Source organism: Bos mutus, chromosome 8, assembly GCF_027580195.1.
Source record: "Bos mutus isolate GX-2022 chromosome 8, NWIPB_WYAK_1.1, whole genome shotgun sequence".
NCBI lineage: Eukaryota > Metazoa > Chordata > Mammalia > Artiodactyla > Bovidae > Bos > Bos mutus.
Genome location: NC_091624.1, coordinates 91,316,613 through 91,339,847, shown reverse-complemented (window position 1 = coordinate 91,339,847; position 23,235 = coordinate 91,316,613). Strand labels below are relative to the sequence as shown.

General features: G+C 39.8%; 1 protein-coding gene across 1 annotated transcript in view; it reads left to right on the top strand.

Annotated features, from left to right (window-relative positions):
* Window positions 1-23,235, top strand: part of ELAVL2 (ELAV like RNA binding protein 2) — a 141,726-nt gene that overhangs the window by 95,705 nt on the left and 22,786 nt on the right. The window contains exon 3 of the mRNA XM_070376139.1: window positions 2,858-2,961. Within this exon, the coding sequence (XP_070232240.1) occupies window positions 2,858-2,961 (104 nt within the window). The remainder of the gene's footprint in view (window positions 1-2,857; window positions 2,962-23,235) is intronic.

Here is a 23,235-nt window from a genome sequence, read left to right as displayed (position 1 = left end):
GGATGACATCAAAAAGTGTTAGTCACTCAGTGGTGCCCAACTCTTGGGATCCCACGGACTGTATGTAGCCTGCCAGGTTCCTCTGTCAATGGAATTTCCCTGGCAAGAATACTGGTGTTGGTTGCCATTTCCTTCTCCAAGGGATCTTCCCAACCCAGGGATCAAACCCTGGTCTTCTGCACTGCAGGCATATTCTTTACTGTCTGAGCCACCAGGGAAGCCCATTGATGACGTTGCCTTTGGTTAAATGAATAACAGCCACTGTGCTTCTTATTCGTGCATTTAGCAAACTTTTTGAGTGCCCCCAGCGTGCTAGGAGTAAGAGCTTAGAGGAAGGGCAAGAGATGGCTAAGCAGACAGGATTTTGACTTTACCCAGCAACACAACTCCAGCAGGCCCCTGCTGTTCCAGAGAGTGACTTCAGTAGGCAATGAACTGTTCCTCTGCAGTGATGGATAACTTGAAGTATTTAGAAGAAAGACATCTACTAATGTTTTACAAATGCATCTGTCAAAAGGCAGGCAGTCTTCATTGCAGAGTCACTTCGTACCCAGACCATCAGCACCTGGCCCTTCTTAGGGCTCCCAGAATCCTTATTTGCAGTCTCAGATTCTCTCTCACTATTAAAACTGTGATTTTCAGCCTTGATTACATGTGTTAGAGTCACTAGGATTTAAGAAACCTGGTTTGAAAATTGAAAAAATTTTTTCAATTGAAAAAAAAAAAAATTAGGGGAAAGGGACTGAGACACCACTTTCTGTTTTTGTTTTTGAAGTGCTGTGGATGATTCCAGTGTACCAAGATTGAGAAAGGACTTTGATTAGAAACTGGTAAAATGTAAGTGAGGTGCCAGTAGATAGGAGAGATGGACTCAGTGCTTGATAATTTGGTTTATTTTGTTATAAAATAGCAATGTGGAAAACCACACAGTGTTCACTTTGCCTTTCCTTCCCCTGTTATTTTGGTAGCATCTTGTCTGGTTGAATTTTAAATGAATGTGTATAAACTCCTTAACATGTAGTAGATATGTTATTTTTCCTTTATTTTTTCACTGGAGTGGTCTATCTCCATCGATAGTGAAAAGTTCTCATCACTGACTCGGCAGTCTCATTGGGTAGGAATTATCCACGTTCTAGAAATAAGGAGGTTAATGACTCAGAGAGGGTAAGCTGTTTCTTCAAAGTCACACAGCTGGTAAACAGCGGAGCCAGGATTAGAACTTATGTATGTTTATCTCCTAGCCCATATTCTTTCCATCATAAAATGCATCCTTGAGCAGCCTTTTTAATGTTCAGCCAGTTTGAATCCTGGTCAGTGGTAACAGGACTGCAGCACATTTCATGAGAGGCCACTGTGCATGCAGTAGGCACATGATAAATGTCAAATTAGAAAAAAGCTGAATGCTTAAAACTTTAGTGATTCACATGCAACTTTAAAAAATCAGATCTTTGAGTAAAACACAATTTCTGTGAGTAGTGTGAGGAAAAAAGTTAATGAACTTAGTTTTAGGTCTCCCCTCACCCCCTTTTATAAAAATAGGAAAACATGTTTGATTCAAGAGTATAAGTTAGCAGTGATTATCCCCTCAAAATGATAGTGGTCCTCAAAATATAATCACAAGTTTTCATGGTTATTAGGTATTATATTTACTCTTCTCTCTCCCTCCCTCTCTTTGTATATGTGTGAGGAACCAAGTTAGGAAAACCAGAGTGGCCTTTCTAAATACCTGTATTCATCAATACTTAGACTTAAGGGTGCCACTTAAAAAAAAAAATTCTCTCACTTTGCTATGAAATTGATCCAAAAACGGTAGATTATAGAAAGCATTACCTTTACTGGTAATCTTCCAGGAAACCCTCAGTTGGTTTGGTTTGACTTTTAGTAGACTAAACCTTTTAATGTCTTTTTTTGTCACCACCTTTTAGTATTTTTCGTCTTGTCAAACTGAGAAACTTTCCTTGAGTTGAAAAATGGAGACCTTTAGGGTTGACTTGACTTGTCTGTGCATTCCGTTGATTCCAGTCTCTTGTTATCTCCCGTTCCCTGAGAGTCGGGACACATCGGTGAGCCAAGGATGAGAGGTCTCAGATGATGGATACAAGCAACAACAGACTCATTAGAAGCAACTCTTATTCCGAAATTTTTCTGTTATTTTTATGTTTTTTCTTTGTTTTCCACCCATTCTTACAGGCTTGTATGTCTTCAACCATAAATCTTTGTATTCATATTTCCCTTTATTCCTTAGCTAAGTTTTCAGACCCCTTTAGTAAATTGTATTTAGTTTATTTGAATAAGCTCTCCTCTAAAATTAATCTACTTATGCACACACACACATAGATTACACTTGTACACACACATACTCATGATTCTCCACTATTTTGGACTCTGAAATAATTGTACTTGGTAAAGGCTGTAAATTTATCAGGGTAATGTGTACAGAACAGTGACAGATTCTTGGTTGATTCTTTTCACTTTCCAGTTTTATGTGTAAGGAAACTGAAGCTGAGCAAGTCGTGCCCGTGAAGCCCACACAGCAGCTCCCTGGAGACTTGCACCCACAGTCGCCTTGCTGCTGGGCGCTGGGGCTTAGGCAGGGCATGTGCGATGGAACACTGGGGATGTGTGTTTTTTAAACAGCACAGCTTGCTGTGTGCTAACTGATGTTTAAACTTGAAGCTGTAATAGACAGGAGACAAAAAAGGCCACATGTGTATTTCTAGAATTAATGTAGACTTCTTTTTACTCCTGAGAACATATGCTGGCGTTAATGACAAGACTTTATGCCAGAACGAACGTGGATGTCTGTCATCAGCGGTGGAGAACTAATGTATGCCTTTCTCCCCTTCCCTTTCATTAGGGCAGAGCTTGGGATATGGCTTTGTGAACTACATTGACCCTAAGGATGCAGAGAAAGCTATCAACACCCTGAATGGATTGAGACTTCAAACCAAAACAATAAAAGTATGTTTACATTTTTTTTTATATCTACTCACAGAACAGAAGTTGAAAACAATTAAGGTCTCTTTGTAGTTCTTTTATTCATTTTGTGCCCATATAGACACTTCTCTGGGAGGCATAGCAGAATTTTTTGGTTTGTTGCCTGATGGGGGAAACTTTATTCATGAGGACTACATGTATGTGCCTGTGCTTAGTCCCTTAGTCGTGTCTGACTCTTTGTGACCCCATGAACCGTAGCCCACCAGACTCCTCTGTCCATGGGATTCTCCAGGCAGGAATACTGGAGTGGGTTGTCGTTTCCTTCTCCAACTACATGTATTGCATTGGGCAAAAAGTTCGTTCAAGTTTTTCCATTACAATTTACAGAAAACCCCCAATGAACTTTTTGGCCAACCCAGTAATTACTTGTGTATTAATTAACAAAGGGACAGAGCAGGAACTTTCTTAGATAAGTATCTTACTGAATTAAACTTCCATCCTTTATAGAGAATTACTTGCCTGCTGCTGCTGCTAAGTCGCTTCAGTCGTGTCCGACTCTGTGCAACCCCATAGACGGCAGCCTACCAGGCTCCCCGTCCCTGGGATTCTCCAGGCAGGAACACTGGAGTGGGTTGCCATTTCCTTCTCAAATGCATGAAAAACCGTATCTGTTTCTCCTAGCATAGGGATCGGAGAAGGCAATGGCACCCCACTCCAGTACTCTTGCCTGGAAAATCCCATGGACTGAGGAGCCTGATAGGCTGCAGTCCACAGGGTCGCTAAGAGTTGGACACGACTGAGCGACTTCACTTTCACTTTTCACTTTCATGCATTGGAGAAGGAAATGGCAACCCACTCCAGTGTTCTTGCCTGGAGAATCCCAGGGACGGGAGAGCCTGGTGGGCTGCCGTGTATGGGGTCGCACAGAGTCAGACACGACTGAAGCGACTTAGCAGCAGCAGCAGTAGCACAGGGATTGACGGTTTTGTTCTGTAAAGGGCCAGGCAATAAATATGTTAGCTTTGCAGGCCATTATCAAATGTAAAAATCATTTTTAGTTCTCAGGTCATAGAAAAGCAGGTCCTTGAGCTATTGTTGGACTCTAGTCTAGCAGATTCAGCTTACTTTGAGGAGACTGACTAGGAGAGTGTATATGCCACACGGGTTATTTTTTTTCTGTTATAGTTTTCTTTTCATGACAAATGGTAAATAACTTTATGGATGTTTTCCCTGCCTTTTTGAGTTTTTGAAATTCTGATGTAAATTCTCTCTGCATAAGAAGTTAATTCAGTTTGCTGTGTAGATTTCTTTCCCTTTAGAAGATAAAAGGGATGTTGCCTCTAGCAAACGCTTAGTACACATGCCATCAATTTTCCCTCTTCTGCCCAGTGCAGCCATTCCTGATCAATCATGGCAGCCTTTCTCACTGAGTCTGGATGTGGCTTCCGAATATTTGTCAAAATAGTGTTCCAGACAACCTCTATCAATTGACTAAAGTTGGAACCTATTTTCCACCCTTGATTTAAGAAGTCAGCTCAGACCATAGCCTGGAGTGGTGAGGGGAAGTTAGTCAAGGCTGACTGCGGTATCCATCTTGCTTAGAGGATTGTCTAGGAGATTTCTGCTCATTTTTTCAGGTATCTGGAAATGCAGTGTCATCTTTGTGTTTAAAAGTTGCTTCTCTCAGAGTTGTCAGTGAAGGTAATTCATTAGCCTGGGGTAGTTTTGACATCTCATTCTTTATATTTGTTGGCTCGGAGGGAAGATGCCTCCCACCTCTGTCTCTTCTAAAGGAAACTGTATGCAGTGACCCCCAAATATACGTGATGTAAGATGTCTGAGATTCTACATGCTTCTTGGTCAAGAAAACGTCCTAAGTCCGAAATGTCTAATTACTAGATTTCTAGTATATTCTAAGATCACAAAGGACTTGTTTGTTTTGACCTTAGTTTTTCAATCTGGAGTTTCTTTTCTAATTGTCTGTTCTTTGCCTACTATCTGTGTTACAGAGTTGAACCTTTGAATAGTATTTCTAAGTGTAATGATCAACACCTTTAAAAAGAAGACATCCAGTGTCCAGTTACCTTTTCCTATTCTTTTGTGAACACTCTATCCTACTGCAGATTTTTGTGAGGCTCCCCCAGTGTCAGTTGACTTCAGGATTGCTGCTCATGAATCGTGGTTAAGAAAATGGAATATTGATGGTTGGATTGACACACCCTTTCTCCATTCCAGATATAAGCACCCTTGTTTCTAGTGGGTCGGTTCTTTTGCTCTACATCAGTTCTTTTTGCAGTAAGGTCCACACGAAGGTAGAAATGCAGGAGAAATGGGTCTCCATAGAAGAAATGTCCATGGCCTGTGGAGAGACCACTGGTGACAGCTGCTTCCTCTTTGTCTGTCACCGGGCCTTCTCTTCCGGGCCCAGCTGCTCAGGCAGAATACGTGCAAGAAAGGACAGTCATGCCTTGTGGCTTTTATACCGTGACATCTGCCCCTTCTGTTCAGATTTTCTGGGGTGGGGGTAGGCTTGGTAGGTAAGCAGCAGGCTACTTCTTTCCCACCCCTCTTGTGCGGTTCCGACAGAAATATCAAGTAACAGCTGGTAGCCTCAGTTTGGCCCCGATTTGTCTGAGGCAAAGCAGACCATTTCCCAAAACTGTGTAGCACCATTTTTGTCTCTCTGTTCTTCCTGATTTTTTTCAATTAGATGTGTTGTGTGTTCTCATGCAACATCTGAGGCAGGTTTTTCCTAGTGTTCACTGCTTTCGTAGTTTTTTGAAGCTGTATTTAAGCCTTTCTGTTTTCTATTCTGTGAATCAGTTTCTTTTCGCTTTCTGCGGTCCATCCTGGTGGAGGCTCTGAAGCTAATCTTACAAAAACACCACTTTCCTCATAGTGCTTCTCACTCAAAATTCTCTTCTGTCCCCCTACTGTTTTACCATATCATTTGGCTTAACTTTGGAGTGACCCAGCGTTATCACTGATGACTGTTCTCCACAGTAGTCAGACTGGCTCTTCCATGGCAAGCTCATCTTACTCACAGCCTCTGCATATATGCTTTTATGGCTCCCCTGGCGTATTCTTTCTCACTCAGTGTAATAGCAGCCATCCTGTCTTTTGGAGTCCATCTGAAGTTCTTCTTGCTGCTGCCTTTCTGGGTTTTTCTACCTCAGGTTGGGTCTCTCCCTTCTTTTGAAGTAGTGCATGAGGGATCACAGAAGTTTGGGGATTGAAGGGAACCTGTAATATAGTTCAGACTTAAGCATTAACCTTTACCCGCAGTAAAAAAGTTGAGACCTATGTGGTAGTCACAGAGTTGAGCTTAGACCAGGCAGTTGAAGTCAGAGCTGTGACTCAAATCTTTGTCTTTTGATATCTACACTGTTACCATGACACCATATTTTCCTTTAGAAAGATGCAACAGAGTAATTAATATATGTGTCATTTATAAGTATACAAGTATTGGTGCACTCCTTGAGCTCAGGTTTCTCTCATGTCTTCCGAGCCACCTATGCATTTGGTAGAATTCCTATTTATTGGAATATTGAAACAGCGAATCAAGTGCTGTGAAAGGTTTATTTAGCAGTTTTTCCTGGGGCTTCCTAATAGCATTAGCCCAGTGGGGTTTTGTGTAATAGATGGATGGCATGTTGACAAATAGTCACTATTTCTGCAATGAGTGAAGCAAGAGTCCCTCAGTCACTGAGAAATCTAAAGCAGTTGTTCCCAAACTTGGTTGCAAAATCACAAGGAGGATGAGTTAGAAATACAGATTCTGGGACCCACTTCACATCTACTCAGTCAGTGTCCAGAGGTAAGATGCAGGAATCTGTTTTTTTGTTTTGCAGGTAATTTTTGACAGTGAGTCTAAGACCTAACACTTAGGAACCGCCAACATGTATATGGGTTCTCTAAATACTTGGTATTTTTGCATGCAGAGTTCCATTTGTTTTCATCTTTTACCTTGATAATCTTGTGGATAATGCTCTTAACTGGAATATAAATCATGATTTTACTTTAATGCCAATTCAGCATTTGGACTAAAAAGAAGTTCATACTGTCTTCACTTTTTAAAAGGTGTGGCTTAGAAATTAGAAAAACTTAATAAGTTCACCTTATGTTAGAGATTTGTTATGTACAGTGGCATTTATAGGTTAAACGTTCAAGATGGCGGTTCTTTTAAGGTTCAGGTTTTTTTCCTGGTTGAGTTAATGTCCCAGCAGCTTACATGGCTGGTGGTAAGAGGCAATCATGATGAGTAAAGCCTGCCTGTGTTATCCCTAATAATGAGCTGGTAAGTAAAGTGTGGATATTACAAGATGTTTTTAGCTTTTGCTACTAGGGAGGGTAGTAAAAAGGGAGTAAATGCACAATTTTTTCCACTCCTAAGGGAAAATGAATTTTTTTGCCTAGGTTAATGATATCAGACCTAGATTCATGCTGAGTAAAACACTCATTTCTGAAAATACTTAGACTTCCCCCCCAACATCAAGTGCTGTGAATAAGAGAATATCACATATACAGTAAAATTTATATTTTGACTCGCAGCTTCCCCCATTTCTACAGTGGGCCTGGGAAGTTTTATTCCACAAAGTGGCTTTGCTCTATTTGAAAGTAGTAGTTGCTGTTGGGCTTCCCAGGTGACTCAGTGGTAAAGAATCTGCCTGCCAGTGCAGGAGTCACAGGTTCTGTCCTTGGGTTAGGGAGACCCTTGGAGGAGGACATGGCAGCCTACTCTAGTGTTCTTGCCTGGGAAGTCCCATAGACAGAGGAGCCTGGTCGGCTACAGTCCGTAGGGTCACAAAAGTGTCGGACACAACTTAGTGACTAAACAACAACGGAAGGAGCTGTTATCTCAAGGAATAGAGAACTTTTCATCTTTATTGATAGGTTCCCTTGTGACTCAGCTGTTAAAGAATCTGCCTGCAATGTGGGAGACCTGGGTTTGATCCCTGGGTTGGGAAGATCCCCTGGAGAAAGGGAATGGCTACCCACTCTGGTATTCTGGCCTGGAGAATTCCATGGACTCCATAATCCGTGGGGTTGCAAAGAGTTGGACATGACTGAATGCCTTTCACTCTCACCCCTAGGAATCCATGTCTCCTCTCTCAGAGCAGAAAAAACCTGTCTGGAAATGCTACTAGCATAGAAAAACTGCCTAAATTTGACTTTGATTGAATTGATTTTTCTTAATCATCAGACATAAGTCAGATTAAACCTTACCTTTGCTTAAAAATTATTAATTGACATACATTAATGTGTAATTTCTCATTAAAATAATTAAACTGCCATTTCTGTCTATATGAAAAAACTTAACAATAGGAATATTAATTGAAAATAGTAATGTCTATTCTGTGAAGTGTTCAGTTTAATAGAGAGCAATTAAGTAAAGCTTAATACACCTTTTTTTCTGAGCTACTGTATTGCTTTTAATTTTTGTTAAATTTATACCTTTTCTACCTGTAGCTTATCCTTTTCTCAATTAGTAAATGTCATGTTTGTCGACTGTTTTTCTGTTTTGTGTGAACTGTATCCTTAATATAGGAGGAATCTATACATTTCTAAAGTTTTACTCTCCCTGATACTGTTTAAGTGATTTAACTGGCTGTATAAGCTTGGATGCACTCGATTTTTTAACCATTTTAATTCTATTTATATCTGTAAAATCTTTAAAAATAATGAATCAACTTATCACTGAGTCTGTTTATTACCTGAGTCTCTTAACTTTCCATAGTGTTCCAAATTCTTTTCTAAGAAAAGGCATAACTGTTTTTAGTGAACTCATGGCTATCACATAGGATGGTTTGGCTGAGAATGCATTTAGAGGGAAGTGCAGCACCCTCTCCTGAGGCGGTAACAGTTAACTCTTTACACTGTTGAACGTTTAGCAGCCACAGTAACATGTGTACTGGAAAACTTGTCCGTCTCAACCCTCGGTTCATGATTATCTGGGATGGGGGTTGGTTTTTGTCTGTCATTTTAAGTTGTCGTTTTATAAAACTTAATTCCGAACCTGAGGAAATACCTGGTGGCTGCTGCATAAATCGTCTCCCCACTCATTAGTGGAGGGGAGGGCATGGAGACAGGAGTGGAAGTGAAGTTGGACTCTAGGCTTGCCTCTTGTTGGCTGCTCTGTTTAAAGTTTCTGCAGCACTCACTATTCTAGGGTATGGCTTTTATAACAGCAGGAAAGCTGAGAGCTGATACTTCTGCTGGGAAGTTTGAAAGCGGGTGTTAGGGAAATCACATATAATTAGAGGAGAAAGCAGGGTGAGGAGTGGTGTGGAAATGAGCCTGAGAGCATTCAGGGATCTGAAAAGGTGTGTGTGCCAGGCTGAGTGAGGAGCCTTGGTTTTATACTGTAGGTAAAGGAGGACCAGAGTTTTCAGCAGAACAGTGACAGGATTGGATTTGGGTGTTTCTTAGGAGGGGAAAATCTGCCTTGGATTTAAACTCTGCATCCCTCTGAGCATCTCAAGCCACCTCCAGCTCTTGTGGCTTATTTACATAGTTGATATTTCTCATGAAGGTACAAAGTGTAAATGCTTATGGAAGAAGTGTGGGCTTCACAAATTTATAAGGCCTCTTCTGTAAAGTACCCATCAGTTCAACAAGAGTATAGATCATCATTGACTTTTTATCTTGACCAGACTGGGGAATTTTGAAAGTAATATTCTGAAGGACAGACCTCACAGTAACTGACAACTTTTGAGATGTTATCCTAAATTTATTATTTATCTGATCACATCTCTGTGGAGAGACAAATGGAAACTTTGAGTAAATGATTTCTATACCTTTTTTAAGAAAATGAGATTGGGTGTATGTTTTTCTAATTTCATTTTTAACCCATGATCTGGAACTTTCTAGAGCCAGATTCTAAGTGTATTTTACTACATGTGATTATCAGAAACTCTTCAATGCATTTGAATAAACCTCACATCTATATTGAATCCAGTTTACATAGTCCTTATATGAGATGAGGAATAATAGATTTTTTTTTGAGTAATATGGTTTTTGTGGAATGCTTTACTTTCAACTTTGATTTTTTTTTTTTTTTAAACATAAAAATCTCCAGAGGTTGTTATTATCTAGGGGGTCTGGCAGGGTCCAGAACCTGGTCCTGACTTCAGGCCTGTTGTGTTATTTCTGCTCCTTAGAAGCTTTGCCCATAGTGGGAATTAGACATTGGAAAGTTCCCAGGGGGCAATACCTTGGCATTCTCTGAACAGCTTTTCTGTAGAAGGTACTTCTTCATGGTTGCTGGGGCAAAGGCTACGACTGGGCAGAGGGAAAGTTGAAGACGAATGTTCCTGGGGTCAGTGTCCTAGCCCACTTCCTGTCCATCCCTGCTTGTGAATCACGAAGGGTGGCAGTGGGAGTCTTAGCAGCTGACCTAACCCATCTTCCTTGGGAGGGATTTTGTAGATCATTGTATTACGCAAGCGTGGCCCTTCATTTCCTGCCTATTTCATACATGTACACCAGCAAAGGTATTTCTAATGCAAGGCACTGTTAGCACTTCTCTGCTTAACTTTTCTAGTGCTCTTTAAGGGTAGGGTAGGGCTTGTTATTGTTCATGTATAACCCAGGAGAAGTAGTATATGCTCAGTTTGGTGGCTTCAGCCTGTTGTTCCAGACTGACTAGAGAAGTTAAGTAGATGTGCTGCCTTCTAACAGAGCCTCAGTTCCTTGCTGTATCTGCTTTCGTGTAGTATTTTCATAGGATTTTTATTCTTCTGTTTGTCTGGATTCATGCCAAAACAGCAATAGTTTCTTGTAGCCCTTTGGCCAATGAAATGAAGTGCAGGTTAAGGGGCTTGTTCAGAAGTAAGATCAGATCAGATCAGTCGCTCAGTCGTGTCCGACTCTTTGCGACCCCATGAATCGCAGCACGCCAGGCCTCCCTGTCCATCACCAACTCCCGGAGTTCACTGAGACTCACGTCCATCGAGTCAGTGATGCTAATAATAATACTGCTAGGACCAGGAATGGGCCATGGTGGCTGATGCTGGCGCCTTTTATGGTTTTCTTTCCATTTCACGTTACTGATGTTCAGATATCTATACCACTATAAACAAATCGAATAGTCTCTTGAAGACCTTGATTTGGGGCTCTTAGTATCCTGAGATTTTCTGAACCAGTTTTGTTAGGTGCAGGGGAGTGGAACAGTGCCTGGTGATGAAAGAACTCTGTTGTCTTTCAGGCTGAGCACTGGAGATAGCCAGACCTCCAGTTTGAGAAGAAAACTGCTCTCTGGAGATCCTGTTTAGCAGATAGGTGAATTAACATTTCAATGGTAATTGGACAGTAAAAAGAATTATTATAGTAACTTTCTCAACCTCTGTTTTGTAGGAGACCATTCATACTTCCAGAATGTTTTTCTGGCAGGATCCTTTGAGCCCTAGACGCTAGTTTAAAAATCACAGCAAAGCGCATTTCTCTCTCTGTAAATTTGTGTGGACTCTTTAGAAAAGCATGTGTGGTCCATTTTCTTCTACTCCCACCTCTGCCAGGTTTTCCTTTAGCATCAGTTCTCAGCCACAAGTACTGCGTCAGAATTCCTGGAGGAATTTTTGCTTCAGAAAGTTTCTTGGCATGCTATTTATGAACAAGCAAGAGAGGCGGCTGTGTTTTGAAAACAATACAGGAAATCTGTTCCTTACTGTGCCCCACCCCCCTTCTTTGAGAAGAGCTCCTTTGAATGCTGCATTAGGACATAGGGCCCTGAGTCCCAGATTTGTGTTCTGCTCTTGTCTGTTGGTCTAGTTTCCTCAGCTATAAAATGGTAGAGATGGTACCAGGTTACTTAGCTCCTGTGAAACATTTGGCCTGAGATCTAGAGGTAGAAAATACTTGTGTTGGCCTGTTATTTTCAGAAACAGAAGATCAAGAATATTTCATTGTTTTTTAGTTTGCATTTTCTATATTAAAGTGATATTTTTAGAAGTCTAGTTGGGAGGAATTAAGCTAGTTTTATTCTGAAGAAAGTAGTCACAGTGTTTAATTCTTTAGTTTAATTTTGTTGGATATTTTAAAAATGGCTCTAGTTACTTGAGTTATAGAGAAGTGGATTGTGAACAAAAATAAATCATGCTAATAGGCTTTCTTTTGGGTCATTAGTACCAGGTTACCTCCTCCCAGGGGAGAGGGAACTTTAATCCTTCCTGCACAGGTTCTGGGCTTGCTAATGAGTCTTGAAATGACCCTCAGGTGAGCCGCAGGAAGGAAAAGCAGAGCATCTGCCTGGCCCTGGAAACTGATCATTCAGAAAATGCTTTAGTTTCCCCAGAGTGATTCTTTAGAAGTCTGGCCATTTCTGCTTGCTTCCCCCAAACAACCCTGTTCACATTCCTAGAAAGATTCTGGAGTCATATGGAATCAAGCACGGCAGCCTTTTCCAGAGACGGGCCATCCTGGTGGGCTTCCCAACTCAACTGAGCCATATATAGTTGGTCTACTTCTTGGAAATAACCTTTGGGTGGGTTTTTTGGATTTTGTTTTACTTTTGCATTTTTGTATTTGTTGGTGATTTATAGTCACATGTGCTTTCAGGATACCTGGGAATTTGTCTTATTCAGAAATTAATGCTGGTAGATGGCAAAGAGGAGGGCTTGACATAATTTTTATGAGCTCCTCAGGAAATCCAAAAATACACACTAGACTTTGAGGATTACCTGTTTAAAATCCCTTGACATAAGGGAATGCTAAAACTTTTAATGTTCATCAGAATCACTGTGGTGTGGTGGTTAATAAAATGCAGATTTCTGGACCCTAGTCAGGACTTACTGAATATGATTATCTACAGAGTGAGGCCAGGAAAGTTGTAAACCGCCACCGCAGGTGATTCTTAACAGGTGGTGGTCTAACCTGAGGGCCATTGTTTAGTGGTTTACACTTGAACAGCTTTCTGCTGCTTGTTTTAAAACATGTAAGTAAGATTTTCATTTTGGGGTCTTGTGATTAACAGGTGTAATTTTAATGAATATAATGCCCTATCTACCCTCCCCCTTTCTCTCTCTCACACACATGTGCTCATGCACTCATTTTCAGAGCATTTGAATGTCATTAAATACTTGTAGCATTACAAGTACTTAAACATCATGTAGTACTTGATTCTGAGAGTAGGGAATTTGCAGCATGGCTCTTCTGGGGCCCGTTCATTTAAAATGGCTATTTCATAGTGTAGAGATTGGGAGTTGAGTTTTGTGATCCCAGATGGTTGTGAATCCTTAGATTAAGGAAGTTGCTTTTGTAGTACAATAAAAGTTGGTCTCGTTTTTATAAGTGCCTAGCCACACTCCTGACCCACCCTCCCCAATACATGGATATTTGAACTTTCCAAGCAGGGTCCAAATAAATGGAAATTTGTGCTCTTATAAAGGACTCTTCCACATAGTGTGTTAAAAATATTTAAAGAAAAAAATTTACAGTATGCTGTTTTAATTTATAAACGTTTTGACCTATAAACTGTATTTTGTCTCAAAGCTGTGGGAAAGCAGTATGTACATACTGGGGTTAGTATGTGTCTGTTCTGCTCAAATTTGCAAAAAGGGTTAATAAGTACTTGTCACAAACTTGCAGGATTTTCCTTCGTGTTCTTCTTCATTAACCAGTGTTCTTGGGGGAATTGTGAAATATGCATTGTCTGCAAACTACTCTGAAGCACAAAGTCAAATGAACTGTGAAGGTGAGGGCTAAAAACACCCCTCTCACCTTTGTACTTTGTTCTTTGAGTATTAAAGAACATTGATCTGCCAAGTGGCAAAGGGGATACTATTTGGCGGTTTAATTACAGCCAGTGAATGTTATTGATGCTATCAATCAGTGAGACCCAGGGAAAGGGCATGGTGCCAGACCATTCTGTGCTCCCAACAGTGTAATTAAATACCGAAGGACTAGATTCTCAAGGTAAAGGGAGGTGCTTCCGCACATCTGAAGGAGGAGTACACTTTGTCTTGCAACAGAGGTAAAGGTGGCTAGCCCCTCCTTACGGCCACCTTTACGTTTCTGGAGGAGTTCTGTGAATGGCAGTGGTATGGTCTCTTCTTTGTGTACAGTTAAGGTTGTTGGTGTTTTCCTTAAAAATCCTCTCTCTTTTCAGATCTTCACGACTGTCATTTAAAAGGCTCTAGTAATACAATAATTACTTTCTGTTAAAAGCTGTTTTGGGGGAAATATATAGCCCAGGTGTCTAATAGATATTTGGCAAATGAGAGATGATCTTTGAATGAGACTATTAGTCCTGCAAATCAGTTCATTTAAAAAAAGCTTTCCCCATGGTTATTCTCTAATGTCTAATCATGTTGAGAGAAAAATATCTTGGTTGGTTTGAACTTATAAAGCATTCAGTAATATTTCAGGGTTTATTCCTTTTAAATCATCTATTGAGCACAGTTTTCATAGTTGTATAACTTAGGTTTACAACATCTATGTAGGTGAAACTTTATTTGGCTGCAGGGAAGGCTTATAATAACGTTTCTCTTATCCTTTTATCATATATTTCATACACACACACACACACACATATATATATGTGTGTCTGACACACAAATCTCTGCTAGGCCTATTTGAGAGAGAAGAAATGCCATAGCTAATCCAAAATGTTTTCTGTTACTGCCTATTTTTTTTTTTTTTCCAACTGATGTATAGCTTGTAATGACGGAGGGTTACCAAAGACAATCTGCCCTTGAAAGAGATTGGATTTCTGATTTTTTTTCCAAAGGATATATGCATACATGTACACACTAGATCCATGACAAATGAGTCAAATCAGGCCCCAGAACAACAAGTCTCAGCTATTGTAATGTACTTGTAATACAGGTTTGGGTTGTAGGTTGTTTATATTTCTCACAGGTGTTTGAAGGGGGATTGTTGAACTATCTTCTCCTTTGTTTAGAACAGAAAGATTGTTAGAATTTTTTTTTCAGAAGGTTGAGGAATAATTTTTTTAATATACATTAAAGGTTTACTAAAACTGCCTCATTGCATTATATAGAGCCATAACAAGACCAGTGGTCAGCCTCCCAAGTTGGGAAGGTCATATGCTTTAAAAGTCTGTTTTCATCATACATGTGCTTTTTCCCGTCTTCTCCCTTGCCACCAAGGGCAAAAGTATTATCATAATGTTAAAATAATTGCAAATTATTTTAAGACCGTATAATCATGGTTTTACAGTCTTGGATTGGGGATATCTGTGAGTAATTAAATAATTCTGGGGGCATTTTGAGTGGCTAGTATGTCCAAGTCAGCTTTGCTAAATGTTGAAGCAGTGCTAAAATGTGCCACGATACAGTCTTGTCCTTGACATCCGTGTGTAGTAGGGCAGACAGCACTTACTTCATGTGACCATCGTGTGGATGTGCGGTAAGTGAATGCAGAATGCAGTGGCAAAGGATGTGTCACTGGGTGCTAAGAGGCCTCTGAAATGGTTTCAGAGGTGATAGGGTTTTACAAAATAGGATTATCAGGCAGAGAAAGAAGAATGGTATTACACATGAAGGGATGTCTGATCCAGAGACACAGAGGCCATTGTGTGACATGGACCTTTCTGGAGGAAACTACATGTGAGAATGATAAAGTGTGCTTATTCTATCAGAATGATTCTACAAAAATGATTGGTAAAAAAAATTTAATCCAGCCTAGCCCTGTATTTTACATTTCTCCTTTTTTTTTTTTTGTGAAGACTTAATTTATAAGAGGAACTATGGGAATGGACTTGGACAGATTAATTCATTCATTTGTAGACACGTTATCTTCCTTGTTTTGAAAAGATCCCCTGTGGCCTATGAGGCAAATGGTACTGAGAAGACATTTCTCTTTGGAGTATTTAGTATCCACACAGAGATAGGATCATTATATTTCCTTTACAGTATGTATACATAGGCCAAAGAAGACTTAGATATCTGAGCTATAATTGTAGTGAAGTAGTTTTTTCTTCTAGTTATAGAACAAAAGAAAACTTATTGTAGATGGTTTTCTTTTTTTTTTTATTGCCACACTAATTTTTAACTGTTCTCTTCACCCAGCTTATTATCTCAATATTATATATGTGTGTGACATCATGTGTATTTCTGTAGCCCATTATTCCTTTTTATAAAAGCTTGACTGTGACATTTAAGGCTGTAGAATTACTGTTCCAGTGTTGTCATTGTCCTATAGAAATTTTTATCCTTTCACATCTGGCTTCTTCACGTCCTCCAGGATTCCAGTCTGATTTTTATTTCCTACCTTGGGGTCATCCCTGCTATACTACTATATACCATTGTCATTACTTCCTAAGTTTTATTTGGCTAATAAAGCATTTATTTTTCCTTGCATTTTACCTTTCTCTCCTATTTGGTGGTCTGCTTTCTGAGAGCAGGCAGTCTTTGTCTTCAGAGCACCTCATGGAATACTTACGCTTTCGTTTATAATTTCTGAATGAGGAAGTTTCTGTCCATTGACTCACAAGAAAGAGTGGAGACCCGCTCAGTATACTCAAAGATGGGAAAATTCATAATATAAATGAAATTAAAAGTGAACCTATCTCTTCCTGTTAGGTGTTCTGATTCAATGAGGATGTGGTAAAATGATTAAGGGACTTACCAACTCTTTTTCCTTTTCTACAATAAATGAAGATTTAACTGCTCTTTTTCATGTGAGATTTTCTACATAATGTCCATGACTCTGTGTCTTTGTCTATCATCTGTGTGTCTCTTGTAGATTCTGTTTTCCTCTCTCACATCTTAGATGGAGTATGTGAAAGCCCTAGAATATTTAACCTCCTGAAATTGACGTGCTGAGAACCTTTTTCTTTTCCCTCACTTTACCAACCAGTAAAAAAAACAGCTTAGTTTTTATTCTTAAACAGCTCCACTTATATCAGCTGTAGTGTGTAGTCCCTTCTTTAGGTTTAACTTTCTAACTCAGCTTTTTAATCCATCAACAATGCCTTAGACATACTAGATGCTCAGATACTACATAAATCATATTTAAAGTTTATTTTTGAAGGTATCCTGTTGTGACAGGTATCCTGATAGTATGGTTTTTGTTGGAGATTGCATCTAATCACGTATCAGAATCTTGAAAGAACCCTTTAAGAAGCTTTTACTGCAGAATAACTTTCTATGAATTGGAAGAATACAGCTATTTTTCTATAAGCCAGTTTAACGTTTCCACTGAAGTACAAAATGCCAGATAGTTTGGACAAGCATCGTACCTTCTGGTCATCTTGCCTGAGGGGTACTTCAGAAATAACCCCTGCAGGAGGCCGTGGAATGGATTCACTCAGCAGATACTGGCATGCTTACTTGGTGCGTGGGGTATCCATATATACACACATACAGTCAGCCCTGGGGTTCACATCTGCAGATATGGAGGGCTGACTGTGTTTGTTGTACTAAACTGTTTTATATGAGAACCGTGCGCATCTGTGGATCTTGGTATCCATAGAGGCTCCATGGATATTGAGATGACAGTAAATATAAGTTTCAACCCTCTAGGAGCTTAACGCCTAATACTAGAGAAGTTTTGTAAGTGCATTACAGTACTCCCAGTCACTTGGGGGCAGCAAGTGGGGAGGCTATGAGACAGTCTTCTGCTCTGGCCCTGATGAAGAAGCCCATGCACTTCTGAGTATTGAGTCTTAAGTAGTGAGATTTCCCGTCTCTAAATCTCCCCAGTGTCCTTGTAGTATAGTTAGTGAAAGTGTCTGAAGTGAAAACTTGACATTATCACCTGCTAGTGTAGCGTTCTTAGTGTTTTTTCATGCTGTGGGTTCACATGGTGTCATTGGGCACTGGCTGCGTGGTGATTTGTAACCATCTCATATTCAGGAATAAACGTGGAACCTATTCTAACCTGATGTTCGGCTGATTGCATGAAGTTCATTTATTGTGTCTGCTGTTGACTCCCCCAGAAGAACCCCTTTTCTCATTTGGCATTTCACATTAAGCTCTCAGAGACCTCTAAGAAGGGAGTGACAAAGTGGGAGGATTTGATATGTGGCACTTTATTTGGAGAAATTAAATTGGCCTTTCTTATCAGCCCATTTAAAGGTGCTGGATGGGAATTCCCTGGTGGTGCAGAAGTTAAGACTCACTCTTTCACTGCCGAGACCCCAGGTTTTATCTCCTCCCCATTGGTCTGGGAACTAAGATCCCACAAGCTTAGAGGTGTGTTCAAGGAAAAAAAAAGGATGCTCTATGTTGAGCCTTGAGGTACAACAGTCGGATGGCCTTTCCATCAGGGTTGGTTTTAGCCAGGCTTCAGGCTTTCCAAACCTACTCATCTGTTGCTCTCTTGTAAAATACTTGTATCGTTTTGTGATGCTGTAACTACAGATTTTATTGTAATGATATGAATTTTGATAATAACTGCAATACATTTGGAATAAGGCTTACTTGATCATTGAACAGTTTTTCTGTTAACTTAATCTTTGAACTGTTCTTCTGTTAAAGTACTTCTGCTCTGTGCCAAAACTCTCTCTGTCATCTTCTCTGATCTCAGAGATAATGGTATTATTTGAGTCTTTTTCTTCAATAAATTGGGGCCTCTGATAATAATAGCCAATTAATACTCTTGTTATGAGAATCAGCCAAATTACTAAGTGTAACACAACCCAGAACAATGCTTGGCACATGGTAAGCACTTACTAAACACTAAGAACTATCATCATCTATATTGTTACATGATTCTACACATATGAAATCATTATATGATAAAGCATTATTATTGTTCTCTAGCTCTGTACTCTTAGTTTTATTACTTCATGTAATCCATGTAAGGTCACTGTGAGGTAAGAACTCTCATTAACCTCAAATTACAAATAAAGACATAGAGGCTGCCAAGAACCTAAGGAAATATTCCCAAGTTATATAAATGGTGAGTGACAGAGCCAGGACCTGAGCTTAGCTTGTGAGACCCCCTTGCCCCATGTTTTCACTCCTTCGTGGGTCTGGACAGTTAGTTCTAGCACAAGCACCAGTTTCAGGGTACTGGTGGTTCAAAATATGCTCTCTTGTGGCCTGAATTTCACCAGTAATAGTATATTCTCTTTTGCTTTTGTAAGTTTTTTGACCAGGTACTAAATTAACTCATGTTTGTTTCAGTTACACCTTGTTCGTGTTACTTGACATTTCTAAAGATTTTGTGGCCAAATGAACACAGGCTCATTTTTCATTTTTAATACTAAAAGGAATCTGCTTTCGTAACCACTGTTGAAGGTAGGAGTGGATTCTTTGGTGGTTACAGCTGAAACTCTCATCTGTTTTTTTTCCTGGTGGCTCAGAGGTTAAAGCGTCTGCCTGCGTCTGCCTGCAATGCGGGAGACCTGAGTTTGATTCCTGGGTCGAGAAGATCCCCTGGAGAAGGAAATGGCAACCCACTCCAGTATTCTTGGCTGGAGAATCCTATGGATAGAGGAGCCTGGTGGGCTGCAGTCCACGGGGTCGCAAAGAGTTGGACATGACTGAGCGAATTCACTTCACTTCACTTAGTATAATCACTTTAAAAAATGTTAATGGGCTCAGTGAAGGTATGGGGTTAGAAATGGAATACGGAACATTTTGATTGACAGATTCCTGCTTAGACCTTGAGATGACTAAGTCACTGCCACTGCAGTGGTGGATATGATTTAACCACACACTCCCATTCACATGCCATATCTACTACTGTTGCTCTGTTTGTGCTTTATTTTTTGTTAAATTATTTGCATGCAAAGATCTTGAGGAATTTGAAAGGCATTTGTGGCCTCTCCAAGTTGCATTTCAAGAACATCTTTACCACAGACTTCCTGTTGGTCTTGACCAGGCTGAGAGTCCTTGCTGAACCGACTGTGTACTACAGCCCAAACAGAAGAAATAAAAGAACAGATACCTGCCAACTATGATAGTTTAATTAAAAAACATAAAGGTGTCTATGATGACCTCATTATGAACCTTCATTTAATCAGTACACATGAATGAAACTGTTTTGGGTAACATTTAATAAACTCTGCTCAAAGTAATTTTTCAGAAGGTGTTTTAAGATGTGTGAAAGGGGAACTCTAATCTGTCAAGTCCTCTCTTTTTGATTAGTTACTTAATAACAAATTGTGCAACTAGTATACTTTAGTTTTTCTGAGGCTCTTTAGTAGTTTTAGTGTTGTTTTTTAATAGTACCATACATCATCACTTATTCTTACAGCATTACTGATTCTTTGTTGTTCAGTTGTGTCTGGCTCTTTATGACCCCCTAGACTGGAGCACACCAGGCTTCCCTGTCCTTCACCATCTCCCAGAGTTTGCTCAAACTCCTGTTCATTGAGTCAAATTTACCATCCAACCATCTCATCCACTGTTGTCCCATTCTCCTGCCCTCAATGATTCTTAGCTGATTCTTAAGTGATTCTTAGCTACATCTTTAAGTTAGATACAGGAATTAGCTGGCTTGAATTTTATTTAGTGATGCTGCACTAAAACTTGGAAATAATGTGAAGCCGAGACAGTCTCTCTAGTATAAAATAGCCAGTTGCTATGTTTATGTTAAATGGTGTATGTGTGTGTGTGTATATATATATATGTATATATTTTTTTTTTAAAGGAGACAAAGCATTAGTCTCAGGTATTGTAATTTAATTTTTTTCTCTCCTCAACTCCCCTCACCCATGTTAGATTTTTCTCAAATATCTCCTAAATAGTTCTCAGGCACTGCTAATAAAAGAAATATAGTAACTGTCCTAAGAGAAAGACTCATTTGATATGTTTCAGGTTTTCCTTATAAGGAAAAATTTAGCAAAGTTAAGGTTCTTCTTGCATGTTTTGTCTAGTATCTCCATATTAAATGTCTGATCATTTCTATAGAAATTTGCATGATTTCAGACTGTGTTACAGCCAGTGGCTTAATAGAAAACCCCTAGAAGAAGAGTCAAAACTCCAGAATTCTACATTCAACTCTTCTGATCTGTCTTTGGACATGTCACTTCACTTTTATGAAATCTTTTTTTTTGCTAAATACAAAGATATTGGACCAAATAATGTCTGTATTTTTGCTCTAAAGTTAAGATATCCTCATCTGTGCTACACAGTACTGTGTTTAAGAATTTAATGTTTCTAGAGATTTGAATCCTCAATATAAAAAATGAAACTTCATCTTTTTTTTAATGTTTAATGGAGTCTGTAGTCTAGTATGATGCTGTAAAAGGGCTGCACTCAATATGCCAGCAAATTTGTAAAACTCAGCAGTGGCCACAGGACTGGAAAAGGTCAGCTTTCATTCCAGTCCCTAAGAAAAGCAATGCCAAAGAATGCTCAAACTACCACACAATTGTACTCATCTCACACTCTAGTAAAGTAATGCTCAAAATTCTCCAAACCAGGATGCAACAGTATGTGAACCATGAACTTCCAGATGTTCAAGCTGGATTTAGAAAAGGCAGAGGAACCAGAGATCAATTGCCAACATCTGTTGGCTAATCGAAAAAGCAAGAGAGTTCCAAAAAGTACCTACTTTTTCTTTATTGACTATGCCAAAGCCTTTGACTGTGTGGGCCAGAACAAATTGGAAAATTCTGAAAGAGATGGGAATACCAGACCACCTTACCTGCCTCCTGAGAAATCTGTTTACAGGTCAGGAAGCAACAGTTAGAACTGGATATGAAACAACAGACTGGTTCCAAACAGGAAAAGGAGTACCTCACGGCTGTATATTGTCACCCTACTTATTTAACTTATATGCAGAGTACATCATGAGAAACGCTGGATTGGATGAAACACAAGCTGGAATCAAGATTGCCGGGAGAAATATCAGTAACCTCAGATATGCAGATGACACCACCCTTATTGCAGAAAGTGAAGAACTAAAGAGCCTCTTGATGAAAGTGAAAGAGGAGAGTGAAAAAGTTGGTTTAAAGCTCAACATTCAGAAAATGAAGATCATAGCATCTGGTCCTTTCGCTTCATGGCAAATAGATGGGGAAACAGTGAGAGACTTTATTTTTTTGGGCTCTAAAACGACTGCAGATGGTGACTGAAGCCATGAAATTAAAAGATGCTTGCTCCTTGGACGAAAAGTTATGATCAACCTAGACAGCATATTAAAAAAGAGACATTACTTTGCTGACAAGGGTCCATCTAGTCAAAGCTATGGTTTTTCCAGTAGTCATGTATGAATGTGAGAGGTGGACTATAAAGAAAGCTGAGCACTGAAGAATTGATGCTTTTGAACTGTGGTGTTGGAGAAGACTCTTGAGAGTCCCTTGCACTGCAGTGAGATTGAGCCAGAGCATCATAAAGGAAATTGGTTCTGAATATTCACTGGAAATGTTAGGTAGTTAGAATAGGAAACAGGAGTCCAGAATGGCTGTGGCTAAAAGACAAGGAAGGGAAAAGCCCACAAAAATAAAACAAAGGAAAGTATGAGGACTGGAGTGTGGACCTCAGGTAGAACATACAGACAGCACTCCTGGCTAGTGTAATTTACATAGGGCAGGCCCAGGGGGAGGAAAAAACATATAAAAAGAGGAGCCAAGGGGCTGGGGGTCTCTCTCTCTCAGGCTCTGTGACTTTCTTTCTGTCTCTCTCTCTCTCTCCCCTCTTCACGCCTTGCGGGTCGGCATGCCCTCACACCTTGAGGATGTATTTTCCTTTATTTTCTAAATAAAACTGATCTGTCTGAGAACTGTCACGTGGCCTGTCCGAGAGCTGTGACACGCTGAGGGCTTTAATGTCTGTTGCTTCAAATCTTTGTTGTGACAAGACAGAACTGAGGAGACTACACTCCCCTTACAGAGGGACTGATGATGAAGCTGAAACTCCAATATTTGGGCCACCTCCTGCAAAGAACTGACTTATTGGAAAAGACCCTGATGCTGGGAAAGATTGAAGGCAGGAGGAGAAGGGGATGACAGAGGATGAGATGGTTGGATGGTATCACTGACTCAATGGACATGAGTTTGAGTAAACTCTGGGAGTTGGCGATGGACAGGGAGGCCTGGTGTACTGCAGTCCATGGGGTCACAAAGAGTCAGACACGACTAAGCAACTGAACTAGAATAGTCTAGTATATGCACAAAGTACCATAACATAGAATTTTTGTTATATTAGCAGATTATAGCCTTTTCTAACTTTCTAGACAAGATTTCAGAAATTAAGCATCCGCAGTAAGTTTGTGAAGATCATTCGTCATCATTACAATGAATATGTGGTAAGTACTGGAGTGTACAGCGAAGCTAAAGACAAGGTGTCATATTTCAAGGAATTAAGCCAGTCACAAGACATGGGTAACAGATGAGTATGTCTTGGTTTCCTCAGTATTTAGGAGAACGAGGCATATAATACA